Source organism: Rhipicephalus sanguineus, chromosome 2, assembly GCF_013339695.2.
Source record: "Rhipicephalus sanguineus isolate Rsan-2018 chromosome 2, BIME_Rsan_1.4, whole genome shotgun sequence".
Taxonomy (NCBI): domain Eukaryota; kingdom Metazoa; phylum Arthropoda; class Arachnida; order Ixodida; family Ixodidae; genus Rhipicephalus; species Rhipicephalus sanguineus.
In genome coordinates this window covers 69,521,227-69,535,354 of record NC_051177.1, presented here as the reverse complement: position 1 = coordinate 69,535,354, position 14,128 = coordinate 69,521,227, and the positions used below count along the sequence as shown (strand labels likewise).

At 46.7% G+C, this 14,128-nt stretch overlaps 1 protein-coding gene across 1 annotated transcript; it reads right to left on the bottom strand.

The window, feature by feature from the left end:
* Positions 1 to 3,148: 3,148 nt before the first annotated feature.
* LOC119381654 (uncharacterized) lies at positions 3,149 to 6,509 on the bottom strand. Its single transcript, XM_037649427.1, has 2 exons — positions 6,425 to 6,509; positions 3,149 to 5,631 (listed from the first exon to the last, which is right to left on the bottom strand). Exons 1-2 carry the CDS (start codon positions 6,507 to 6,509, stop codon positions 3,149 to 3,151), a joined length of 2,568 nt encoding a protein of 855 aa, XP_037505355.1.
* Positions 6,510 to 14,128: the final 7,619 nt, after the last annotated feature.

Sequence of the window (14,128 nt, the reverse complement as noted above, 5' to 3'; positions counted from 1 at the left end):
TTTGCTCTTCGGAGGGGAGGGGAAGGTGTGGGGGGGGGGGGGGGGGGTCGAACGCTGCTTCTCATTAGCATTGATTAGAAATGGGAAAGCCCCAGACTTCTTTGATTCCCGTCCAAACTACCAGGCGTTTCTCTTTCGATCATCAATTGGTTATTTTTCGTGCATGGTTACCTTGCCAACCGTTTTAAGATAGTCCCTCTGGGACTATCCTTAACCTTAACCCACCACAGCCTTGGTGAAATGGTTGAGCATCCGCCGCTGCTGTGGGAGGCAGAGAATTGCTGCCGCCGGGTACCTACCGGTAAAATGGGGACAAGCGCGCTTCCGGCCTGGTGCTCGGCAGAACGAAGTTCATAGTCGCTTGGGAGGGCACCCACCCTGTGGGAAATTGGTGGCATGGGACCGCCAGACCTGAAAAATAAGGTCATCCTCTTTTTTTTTTTTTTTCAACCATGTAGCCACCGCAGCGGTGGCTACATGGTTGAGCGTCCGCTTACAATGCTTCCATTTTTTTTTTTTTTTTGGTTGGTTGGTCCACGCGTGGACCAACCAACCAAAGCTGTGGAACGTTAAACCCCGCGGGGTTTAACGTTCCACAGCGAGTCAGGACGCCGTGTCGAGGGCTCTTGATAACTTCGACCGCTTCGGGTTCCTTAACGTCCATTGACTGCGCGCAGTACCCGCACATCTAGCATTTCTTCTCCGCCGAAATGCGACCGCCACGGCCAACATCGAACACCCGTCCTTCGGATCAGCAGTCGAGCACCTTGAACACTGCCTACAAACCCATGCCTTTCGGCAGCATGCGTATGCGGTATGTGTGAATGTGTTGCTTCTAGAAGGCAACGAAATCTAGAAGATGCCTGAGCGAGAAAAAATCGACAGAAGGTTGCATTAAAAATCTTTATTTGGAGTAGATTACACTAGTGGTTTGAAACTATTTACATCCATATCCAGTCGTATGTACAGCACTAGCACTATAGTGCTCACTTATTTGTGTTAGCACACCAATTTATGAAGGGGCTTCGGTGCGGGAGCCTTTCTCATATAAAAGCCGCTGCATGCGTACATGCAACGAGGACCTGCATGGATGCCATATTATTACATCTGTGTAGGTCCTCGATCGGCACGTGCACAATTATATGTCAAGATGTACGCGTTTTGGGGCTGGGAAAGTGCGGAAAGGTTTAATGTTCCATGATTTCGCACCCCTAGCTGAAGCTAAATCATCTTTTCAAGGTACATTTAAAGTAGTACTTACAAATGAGGCCTTGAGGGGTTAAATTTAGAATAGTCTTTATACGTCAGTAAGAAGGAGGGCTTTAGATGGTCTACATAATATAGTCTAGAGAACAGTAAGAAGGAGGCCTTCAGACGGTCTACATAAAATAGTCTTTATACAAAAGTAAGAAGGAGATCTTTAGACGGTTTACATAAAATAGTCTTTATACAAAAGTAAGAAGGAGCTCTTTAGACGGTCTACATAGAATAGTCTTTATAAAAAAGTAACAAGGAGGTCTTTAGACGGTCTATCCACAAATGTTACTAGATCGCTAATGTTACTAGACGGTCACCAATGTCAATAGATGGTTACTAGGTGGTCTACTCAATGCTACTAGCGATTTTTGCAAGGGTGCTATGACAACAAATGCTTACAAACCGTGCCTCTAATTTACATAAATTTACTGTCTTCCCTCACAGATAAAATTAACGCCTTCAAAAATCCGACCACGCCGCCAACGTTTTTTCATGATGACGGTCTTCGAACGTATATATATGTCCGAGAAGACCCGTCGGCGACTCAGAAGAACAATACAGTTGTGCGTGCGAATTTCTATTTAAATATCGTGTTGTACTTCAAGGATTCATAAAAGCTTAATAACAGGAATTAAGGCGAACGCTTACTTTAATTACTTTTTGACCTCTCTTATCAATATTGTAAATTGTTTACAAAGGCCCCAACTGTCGCCCAAGCAGCGTGCGCGTGTGTTCGGGAAACGCATTCAGTGGGCAAAATGTCATTACCTGTGAATCTCATTATGACAAGAACGGCATTAATTAAAACGCAATCTAATTAGCTGCGAACGTCGTTATGCGTGACATATGACAGGGAAATTAATAGCGATGCGCGGGTGTGTTGAATTGTTCCAGAAATCCGAGCGTCTCTTTCGTACGCTCGTCACGCCTTGGTAATTGCTTCCCTCCGGTAAAGTTCGCGGCGACCATGACCTTTCTTTCTTTCTTTCTTTCTTTCTTTCTTTCTTTCTTTCTTTCTTTCTTTCTTTCTTTCTTTCTTTCTTTCTTTCTTTCTTTCTTTCTTTCTTTCTATGCGCGTATATAATCGTATGAAGAGCCGGAGAAAGATCGTCTATATATGACAGAGGTGCATGCACGCGGCTTATCAACAAAACGACATTGCTCTGCGCCTGTCATCGCAGGTTAATGAATTCACCGTGGAAGGAAGTTCATAGTGAAGTGCCTTGAAAAGCGCACCCGGCTGTGCAAACATTCCTATATATGCCGTTCATCATTTAATACATGCATACACTTTGTTTTTCTGCTTTCGAAACGTAATTTAGAGCTATCACTAAAGTTTTGCTTGACTGACAGCTTGGGCAACCTGAAGCTATCACCTGCTAGAATATGCATTAGGATGTGCGCGCGTTCGACACACATGTATTTGCGAGCTGACGATGCTTATGTTAGTAACCATGGCATATCCGATGACAGGTATTGAATAAGGAGCGGGCGACAATTTAAACCATATTTAAACTATATTAATTTAATGTTTCCTATTCTCTATAGGCCTTGAAAATAACGAGGACCCGTGGTCGTTGATCTGGAACACGTCTTTACTTCATGAAGGCTAGCTCCGAAATCCCCTCTTCGTTCTCCTCTTCCTTTCGTCCCTCTCCCTACCCTATGCCCCACTATTCTGTTTTCAACATCCTCCGAGGGGGAGCGGACGAAACGTCACATCAGTCATTTTGTGGCTTCCACTACACACAGCTTTTGCACCGGCCGGTTCACCACGTGGCCCGTAGAGCCAAACGTACGGAGCAGGCTCTAGCTACCCCGTCTCGTCCGGGAGGCAGCGACGTCACTCGCCCGAGTTTCCAGAACATCGGAGCAGTGTTGTTTTCGTTCACTAGTCCCGCGTCTCCAATATGAATCTGCGTTGAAGCCTGGTCCCGGTGGTAGCGCGCTCCGATGTGGCATAAAAATGATGTGCGAGTCTCCATCTCCGCCGTTTCCATCCTGGCACGGCACTGGTGGTGTGCTCCACCTTCAGGTTTTCCTGCCCACGCTTCACCGCAGCGAAATGGCGTTGTGTCCTCCACGAAGAGCTTGGACATCTGCGGTGATCTTTGTTTCTGCGGCCCGAACTGTGCGACATCCCGAGTTCAGAGACGGATGCCGGCATGGACGCATTTCGTTCCGAAAGACTCATCACATCAGCGGCGAGTTTCTGTGCCTGGCTCTCCTTCTGCTGCCTGGGAACAAGCCGGTTGATGTGCTTGCGCACTCGGATCGCGCAATGACGAGTTCGCTTCGGCGACGTCCGCAGGGCACTGCACTTCACAGCTTGTCTGCTCAGAGAATGTTCAAACATATCAAGTTCTTGTGTTTTCCTTGGCATCCGGTTGTCAATACCAATCGTGCCGAGGCGCCACATAGCCGATTCGTCGCACTCGACACCAGCCGACATGAGGAGGGCACAAGTCGCTGTAGCCTCGTAATGCGAGCTTGTTCCCTGTACGATCCACCCAAAAAACGTTTCGACCGCAGTGAGTTCCTCATTGAGGCGATCAATGCTTCCGGTGGCAACCTTCCAATAAGCGTCTGAGCCAATCACGATGCTGATGTCATCTGGGTGCCAAGTCTCTGGATCGAACAGATCCGCAGCATCGTGTTTTCTGGTGCACAACAGCTCGAGCACTTCAGTGTTCAGTGGTGGACTTGTCGCGGAGCATAGCTCGGGTACTTCTAGTGCTTCCAACGTAACGGTGCTGTCGTTGAATCGTCCACGCAGCGTGACAGAAACGCGTTGACAGCGCAAATGATGCCGCCGCTTTGCATTTCCGAACGTCACCAATGAGAGCTCTTCGATGCCAAGGGCTCTACACCGCAATCTCTTTGCAACGTCGGTGCGGATAAACGAACGCTGGCTGCCGCTGTCCAGCATCACACGCACCAGGAGTCGTCGTGGTCCGCTCTCCACCCAAACACGACCAGTCTGAAGCAGCACAGACTTGGCTCCTTTTTTACCAGTTGAAGCCGTGGTTACTGTCCGGGAAGTAGTTCCAGACGTAACCAGCTGCTCGGTCGTTCTTGGAGAAGCGGTCATTGCGACAGCGCGTGACAATTCGCAGAGGACCGTTAGGTGTCGGCGTCGGCACTTGTTGCACGTGAGGTTCCGGGAAACTCGGCAAAATTTCGCGACATGATTGCGCGTTCCGCACCTGCAACAACGAGCGTTGCGCAACCTGGCTCTTTTCTCTTCGACGGCCATGTCGGCCGTACATGCTGCGAGGTTGTGAGCTCTGCTGTCGCACAGTACGCAAGACCGAGTTCGCTGCTGTAGGGATTCCGTCACAGCAAGCGCAGATGCCGATGGAAAGGCATGGGCAGATCTTGTCGGCGAATTCATGTCACCAGTTTCCGTGATCGAGTTGTGCGTATACGATGACGCCGCTTCTTGCTTCCCTTCCTCACGCACTTCAACCTGGATTTTCAGGAACGCTAAAATGTCGGTCGCCTTGTGCGTTCTCGCTTCAGGGGGTGTGGGCTCTGTTGATGCATTAGTACCGCGCGTGCTCTCCTCCTTCTTCTTCTGTCGGTACATTATCGCCAAGTCTTCTGGCAAGCACCTCATTAGCACTCGATGCAGCACCACAGTGTACTGCTCAGGTGGTACACCAAGACCTTCGAGCGCACTTACGCGGAAACGCACGGTGTCATGCAGCACACGAAGCTTCTCCACTTCCTTGGAACTCCTCACGGGCGACAATGCAAGAAGCTGGTCGATGTGCTCGTTGACTAGTAATTCCTGTCGACCGAAGCGCTCTTTCAGTGTTGTCACGGCAATTTCATAGTTGTTATCAGCCAGCCTGATGCCTTCGATAGCTCGCTTGGCCGCTCCCGTCAGGTACGTCAGCAAATACTTAAATTTCTCGATGGGCGGCAACTCGGTGTTCTCGTGAATCGTGGCACTGTAATGGTCCCAGAATTCTTGCCACTGACGTAAATCTCCGGCATACGTCGGGACCTGAAGCGTCGGAAGCGCGACCGACCGGTAGCGTAGCGTACTGACGGGTCCTGGCGGCGCCCCAGCAGATCCGATGTTGCTCTGGGTGGCTGCTACTCGCTCGTCATTGGATTCACTCCTAGACGGGCCGCTGAGACCGGTCGCCTGTTGACGCTGTGACAGGAAGAACTGCGCATCAGCAATCGCGTACAGAATCTTCTCGTGGTAGTCGTTTGCGCCCTCAACTTCTCCTTCAATAGCCTCGTCTTCTGTGAGATCGAGAATGTCCTTGTCTAGCTGGCGGAGCTCAGCTTCTTTCGTCTTTAAAACGGCGACTTGCCTATTGACCTCACGCGCCTCGGTGTCGGGGTTCTGCAGCAGTCCTGTCAGGAGCGTAATATTCCGGGAGACGCTGGCCCTGACAGTTCCACGCACCTTCCGAAGACGCTCGGTCGAAGACATCGTTGTCCAGCACTGACCAGTTCCCGGGTTTCACGGCACCATGTCGCGGAGCATAACTCGGGTACTTCTTTTTATTATTTTCCTCTTTTTGTGTGTGAGTACCAACTAGATAACCTTGATATACACACGAAAATGTCGATGAAGTATTCGTTTTTTCCTTCATGTGTGCAATCGCTAATAATTTCATGGCGGTTGTGATAGTTTTTAGCTTATGGCTTCCTGTCATAATTATTTTTTTCGCTTTAACGGCTACGCAACGTGGTTTATATAGCAGTATAAAATTGGGAATCGTTAAGAATAACTTTTCTTTCTAATTGACGCCGTAACCTCTAGTAGGATTCGAAAAAGTTTAAGACCATATGATCCGCCCGACTCTTGGCCGATCCTCCTGAGCGGGTAGGTGCCAATATTCCCAGAAGTATCATCATCGTCATCATTTTTCGTTAACTATATATGATGTCGGAGTTGAAGCTCTGAATAAACTTTTCGCCTTCTGGAACATTTTTTTTAGAAATGTGCACAGATATATTTAATAATTGCATTATTACGAACGTGCAAAAATGTCGCAGGTGTTGCCGGGGTCCAATCGGCTATGAAACGGCGCAATGGAAAGGCGCGAAACACTGACGACGAAGACGCGAAGATAAGCGCCAGTCTTCTCATCGTCAGTGTTTCGTGTTTTTCGTTGTGCCGTTCATAATCCTGAACCCGTACCAAGTCGCCCAACTATCATTCCAACTGACGCCTGATCCGCGGAGAAATGCTTGATGTCTATGCCATATAAGGATACACAAACCATACTGACCGTCTGGATGATTTCCGGCTTTCCTCCTTTCCTTTTTTTTTTCGCACCTCTTCTCGACCCTGCGCCGTGCTCCCTCAAGGGCTGCAGAATTTAGCGTCTCTCTTCCCCTCCTCCCCCCCCCCCCCCCGAACCACAAACGACAACATTTCGTCTGATGCGGCATTCGTGTCTGTCGTGTCCTTGTTCGCTAAAATGTCGCGTGGGTTCGTAATTTAGTTTCTTTTCACTGAATGCCTCTTTTTAGTCGTTTAACTGCGCTTTAATATAAGTCGACCCTCACAGTTATATATTGTTCTTTCTGTCCTTTCTTTTTCTTCATGTTGCGTGCAGGAGGTCGTAACACGTTTGGCGTGAGAACAAGCAGTTATCCCGGATTCCGTGAAGTCGTGAAGAAGTCCATCATATAATACGTGTATATAACGACCGATGTGCGCGCTTGGACTGAAAGACAGGCTTGGACTGAAAAGGTAGGGGTGTTTGGGGGGGGGGGGGTACTTTCCGACGAGCGCGGAACGTCTGGGCACGTCTTTTCTTATCTTTTACCCTTATATGGCCATGGACAGACATGGCTTGGCGGAACGTTGCGGTATGACGGAAGGTGTGGTAATGAAACTCGCTCAAAATATGTATTCTGAGTGAGCGAGTTCCGTCCATTTTGTTGACTTATGATTACGATATCGTCTATTTGATTAGTTTGTGCGTCATAACCAAACTTTGGAACATCGTGGTAGTCTATAGGGTGAATATACAGACTGCAAGTACGAGTTGAAAGCATTTGACACTACGATGTGGTCATCAACAATTAATAATGTTGTTAATCTTGAAAAAGGTACTTCTCGTCGCATCGCGTAACACGTGCTGATGTTCAGTGCCTGCGAGGCGTTCACTTAAATGGTGTAGGAAGTGGCAATGTTAAATATCCGACATTTTAAGCACGAGTATACGAAGTTTCTTCCTTGGCATGTTGAAAGGAAGTGCGAACCTCGGCATAGGCGTGCGCAGGGGGGGGGGGGGGCGAAGGTTCATCGCAGCGCCCCCCCACCCTACTAAGTTCATGCCCACCCCCCCTGTGCGCACGCCTATGAACCTCGGTAATAGACTGTTTTGATTTTCGTATTATGAAGACACGGCGTGGCATGTGCAAGTCATCCCGGTAAATCCAAGGAGTTTATGGTCTATAGTCTTTATTTTCGACGGAACGTTCGTTATGATTGATGCATGATTTTAATAATGACTAAAGTAATATACAAAACAATTAATATGACAATCAATGCTGGGTCACACAAAACGGTCAACGTTATCGGCCAGAATGTAATATAAGCACCATCGGCCTTTTAATATCATGAAACGTACAATAACTAAAGCGTTTGCGGGATAGCTGTTATATGCACTAGAACAGCTCTATGAGCGGAGATTCCTTCCAAAGTATCACACATGAAACCAATATAAACAAGACTATCACTGATGAATACTCAGTCAAGCACGGAGCTCTGCAGCTCGTTATTATTAAATCATTGTATCAGGTTCGGTGACAAAGAACATTTAATTAAATCTCTACAAACTGAAACACTATAGTGGAGGAAACCGCAGGGTAAGGTCAGTCAATGCCAGGGGCGCTAAAGTCGCATAGAAAGTGAGAAACATTGTCGCTATCAGGGAGCGATAAAGATCCCGAACCGCTAAATTCTGCTTATACACGATTAGCTTGCACCGAGCTGATTCTGCAATAGAAGGAGCTATAGTAAGACGTGAAAATTAAAATCTGAATCTAAAATGAAAGCGACACCACCATCCTTTCATATGCTAACGGTCATGCCAGAGAACAATATGTAACCATGCGGGAAGCGTGAATTCCCTATCGCGAATGTCTACATGGAGCCATGTTTCTGTGATGCATGTAACTCGAGAAGAAAGCAAACCATAGCATAGAAAGGAAGATAAAGAAAGGGAAGAATTAAAGACAGAAAGAGAAAGACAGAGAGAAAATCAAGTAAAGAGGAAGCGAGAAATATAGAGAGAGCAAGGGAAGAAAGAGAAAGAAATACATAGAGAGAGAGAGAGAAAGAAGTATACACCAACGTTACTAGAACGTTGGTATATATGAACAGAGACAAAAAGGCTTACAAAAACGGATAGATGAGAGAAAAAAGAAAGGGAGGGAGAAAGAAAGAGAACAATGAAGAGAAACGAAGAAGGCCAGCTCCGCACTTCCTTCAGGCTTGGCACCACCAGTGCGATTGCCGTCGACGTTGCCGTGAGGTTCCGTATATACGGACCGAATCGATCACATCGGCCCTCGCGTCGTATGTTCTACGTTCGAGTGAAAGCGTGAGGGGGCAGCCGAAATTGCGGCTGAATCCGAAGCGAAAACGCGCCGGCCGTCTTCCGGCGCGAGAGGCCCATGGAGGGAAGATACCGGAGGGGCGCGTCGCTCCTTCAGAAACTGCATACATTGAGGGTCCTGGCGCGGTCGCGCTATCTTGAGAGGGATTAGCAGGCAGCCAGGGGCGTAGCCAAGGGGGGGGGGGTTCAAACTCCCCCCGAAAATGTTCAATTTTGCTTTCGTATATATACGCGCACACATACAAACGCACGCACGAATATACATAAAGTATGGTTGAACCCCCTCCCTCCCCCCCCAAAAAAAAATTTTCTGGCTACGCCCCTACAGACAGCTGAAACGTTTGTGCGTTCTTTAATACGTTTGATACGTGTGATACGTTTGTGCGTTCCTTGGTTTAGGCAAGGACATGTAACGAGAAGTCTACATGCTTCGACTGCTCGCCGCGACAAAGAAACCAACCTGCTGCTTGATTCACGCCAGTGGGACACAGAACCACGATGCTAGAATCTTCGACACGTGTAACCACAAGTGACGCGGCTACGCGCAACTAATAGGTACCGACAACACAAAAGCCAGTACATAATCTCTTTCTCTCGCATAGCGAAACATGGAGAGCGAGCGTTGTGGATGATTATCGACGAGTTATCTGATGGCGCTCCTTGGTAGTAGGATCCATTATTATGCAGCCATGAAGCCCGCGCTGTCTTCACATAAATAGAACTGGCGTAGCAAGACCAGCTCCCCCCCCAAACCCCAGAAAAAAAAAATTTCTGGCTACGCCCCTGATAAATAGTATCTGAACTGTGGTCATGCCCGATTACGACGCGAAAATTCCCCCGCGGCGACGACGCTGAGTCAGCACGCACATTCAGTCGTAATCACATTGAAAAGGAAACAAATTGCGCGTTGAAAGGGGCAGTAAAGTGAAATACAATATTTAGAATGATAAATTGATTCCCAGAAAAAAAAAATTTCTGGCTACGCCCCTGATAAATAGTATCTGAACTGTGGTCATGCCCGATTACGACGCGAAAATTCCCCCGCGGCGACGACGCTGAGTCAGCACGCACATTCAGTCGTAATCACATTGAAAAGGAAACAAATTGCGCGTTGAAAGGGGCAGTAAAGTGAAATACAATATTTAGAATGATAAATTGATTCTGTGAAAATTCTACTGACGTTAATTTCATCATCATATTTGTTCATAGAAGGGAACATGAAGGTCAGTTTCATATTTATGTCTCGCGCCGGAATCTGCACATGAATGTTAACGTAACATCACGGATTTCAGTAAGTCTTCCTTTTTTTTTCGTATTTTCGCCACATTTGGCCCAACAAAATTTGCTAAAACTTCATGCGGTAAGTCTCTGGCACCTTCAGAGGACGTACGATGCACTTCATTTTCTCGATTAAAGGACCCCTGACACCAAATTTGGAAACTCGAGATGCTTGTGTTGTTTGATAGTCCTGCATGTGTGGGCACTTCTGACCGATTATGAGTGACAAACGTTGCCTTTAAGATATTTTAATTTGGTTTTTAATGTAAGCGTGAGTGCTCATCGGAGTTTTCAGCACCTCGCGACATCGCCACTATACTATGACGAAGACAGATGCTCCGTGTGACGTTTCACGAGTACGTGTGACGTTTCATGAGTAAATCGAGTATTGTCGACGTCAGAGAATATTTGCGCGGCGAGGACTACTGTTCATCACCCCTCTCGCTCTGTCGTCGGGCAGCTCTCAACATAGTTCTGGCCAACGTAGTTCTCAACGTAGTTCTGGCCAACTTTCTGGGTAGGGGGAGAGGGTTGGGGGCCACGTACTTATAATACCGAAGCACTGGTACGGCATCGTTTTTTTTTTTCTTTACAGCGCGCGGGGCCCCGATTTGGAAACTGCGCTACTGCACTTTCAACGACGCGGAAGCTTGAGTGCACGTGATGCTAGGCGCTCCCCCGCTGTGGGGCGCTAGTTTCTTATGGTATTTAGGCGGGCGTATTGAAGTGACGCAAAATTGTTCTCAATTAACGGCGCTAGCATTAATTATACGATGCGTTAGAGCATTTACGATTCATTTCCGGGATTACCAGACACAAAGCTGCAAATTGCAGTAAAAAAGTCGCAGACAAGGCTTTCGCTGTCAGGGGTCTTTTAAAAGGCCCTACAGTGGATACCGTCGAAATCTAGGACGTCATGCAAAGCGAGTTGGGATCTTGAAGGTGGAGTGGCCAACTGCGTTTTCTCTTCGCGTGTTCTTGAGGCAAGAGTTCGGCTTTTCGTATTGTTTGATCAGCATACGAGAAAAATTGTTTTTCTGTTTGGTGTCTCTTCAACGCTATGGGAATTCGAACGCAACTACATAGCGCATTCCGAAAAACATAAGAATAGGCGATGGGTTACGCCACTATATAGTTCAAGTTTTCAAAACGGAGGCGCTATTCTAGAAATTGTCAATTCTGCACTGATTGGCCCAGATATATATGGCTTCTACGAGCTCTCTGATTGGCTTGATATGTGTGTCACCAGTACAATATGCTGAAATTTGACGATGTTTCTAGCACCACTAGAAACAACGCGCTGCGAAGACCCGCGTTATTTCTCGACCCTATCATCAGACCAAAGTGATCCAGTTTTTTTTTAAATAATCGTTGTTGGGGTTTTACATGCCAAAACTCCAATATGATTATTGGAGACGCCGTAGTGGAAGTCTCCGGAATTTTGACCACTGGGGTTCATTAAAGGGACACTTAAGAGAAAAATAATTTTTATCGTACTATAGTAGATCACTCTTTCACATGCAATACCAAGATCACCAAGCTTGCCGCGAGAAAACGCTTGGTAAGCGAGAATACACGCAAAAAGAAAATATGGGTGGCGACGCCACCTTGAAATTCCCGCACCGATCACCATGACGTCATAAATTTTGACGGCGTCTTCTAAGTCCTACGCAGTTTCTAATGGTTAAAAATGAAGTACACTACCTTCTGAGGGAGCCCGAGGCTTAACATACCAAGTTTCAGGAAATTTAATTGAGCCAATGTCGCCAAAATACGAATAGACTTCGAAATCTATGACGTCACGCTTGCAGATTTCGGCGCGAAACTGAAACGTAAAACCTTGACCTTGACTTTCTCCTCTATTAATTAACCTATGATGGTGAAATTAACGTCGTTAGATTTTTCAGAGTACACTTTATCAATGTAAACAGATTCATTGTGTACTTTTAATTAACGTGCACCTAAATCTAAGCACACGTGCCTCTAGCATCTCGCGTTCATCGAAATGCGGCCGCCGTGGCGGGGATTCGATCCCGCAACCTGCAAAGAAATAACAGTAAGTAATGACATGCAACGTCTTTGTTCTCAGAAGAGAGAGAAACAAGCTTCATTAACGGCACAACGAGGTCGTTGAATTTAGCTTGCCGGTGGTTCGAAGGGTGCACGGTGGTCAGTAGCTTGCCACGACCGCGTTTCGGCCCAGTTAATCGCTTCAGGGGTTGTGGCTTGAACCAAGGGCATAGCCGGGGGTGGGCTCAACCCCCCTCCCCCCGAAAAAAAATTTCTGGCTACGCCCCTGGCTTGAACTAGTTGGTGTTCTATGCTTAGAGGAGGAGGATGCAGCACAGAAATAAACGCGAACGTTGACATGCATGCGATGTTGTTTTCTTTTTCTTTTTTTCTGTTCTGAAAAGAAACTGATAGTCACTGTGCAAGAATATTCATTAAAGACAGCAGACTTCAGCAATTCGTTCGGCTCTGCAGCTCATGCGCTCTGGGATAGCAGCCCTTTCCATTCATTCGATTTCAGTTGTTCCTTTTGGTTTCTCAGTAAAGACGGATCATACGCGTTTTGTGGGACTGGCCAAGTTGAAGATTGATTTCTATACGTGTGATAGGACATGTGGCAAAGTATACCGTATAACCCGACCACGGAGAATCGACGTACGCGGCGATAAATAAATGCGTGTGCAAGTTATAGTGCGGCGCTGTTCTTCTGACGATCTCGTTAGAATTGATGCCAATTAAGTATGGTAGATACGTTTTTCTCCGCCAACACCCTTGGCGCATCCTTAAATAATGGTCTGCGCCATGTTTACTGCCCATCATCACCATTTTCATGCACGGATATAATGTTTGTATGAGCCATGTTTGAAGCTTTCAAGTGCCAAAGTTAAACAGCGCAAAAAACAAAAAGAAAGCACGGCAACGGAAAGCAAACACACAGGACAAGCGCTTTCTGTAGCCGTGCTTTTTTTGGCGCTGTTTAACTTAATTCAGTATGAATAATCAACTAGCCCAGCTACTTTCAAGTGCGCGTGGTTTAAATTAAGTGTTGATACCATCGCACTGCCCACGTGCACTTTCGAAATCATTAAGACAATCCCCATCTAAAAAAGCTCTTGCCAGCACGCGCAGAGGGCTCCGGGGGGACCCCATAAGGACAGAGGACAGGAACCTCCAACTAGATGTAAGAAACCTCTGCACGTCACTTCCACCGAGGCCCTGTAGGAATCTCAGTAGACTCTGAGGATGTAATAAAGTTGTTTCGTCCACCTCAAACTCAGAGCGCATTCACTCTTTTCGAAATTCAAAAGTTGCAAAAACAGCGCGAAGACAGGACGAAGGAAGGTGCACACGAGGACGGGCGCCCGCGTCCTCGTGTCACCATCCTTCGTCCTGTCTTCGCGCTGTTTTGGCAGCTTTTGAGTGATGTACCAGAGAACAGCCTCAGAAAACATCTATATGCTAGCCCGCCTTTCGCCGCTTTTTTAAAAGTCGCCGCCATGCAATGAAGACGATGTGAAGCCGTGCAGAGACGGTAACTTAATATAATGTACATGCACTGCAATCGCCGAGATAGCGTTGGGATGTTATTGAGGCAATCTTGTCTAAAAAAACAAAAAAACTATACTTCCTCTGCATTTCCTAAGGAGTTTCACGCATTGTTATGAGAATTTATTAGTCATTTTATCATTATTATTATTTTTTTGAGGACCACTCCAATGTTACCAATTATCCACACTTCCAATGTTCTCGCCTTCCAATCTCTGAAATTGTCCAGTTATCAAATTAATATACCAATATATGCTTACCATTGTGTATTTCCCATGTATTTCTGTGGAAAGGTTTTTCTTTTTTTTTCTTGGCGTTTTTTTTTTTCTTTTCTAAAGTTGCAATTTTCTGATGTGATGTCATAAATTGCCCGCAGCAGCTCTGCGGACGCCCAACTGAAACTTATATGATATTAGGCAGTTGCAAAGCTTTGCGTT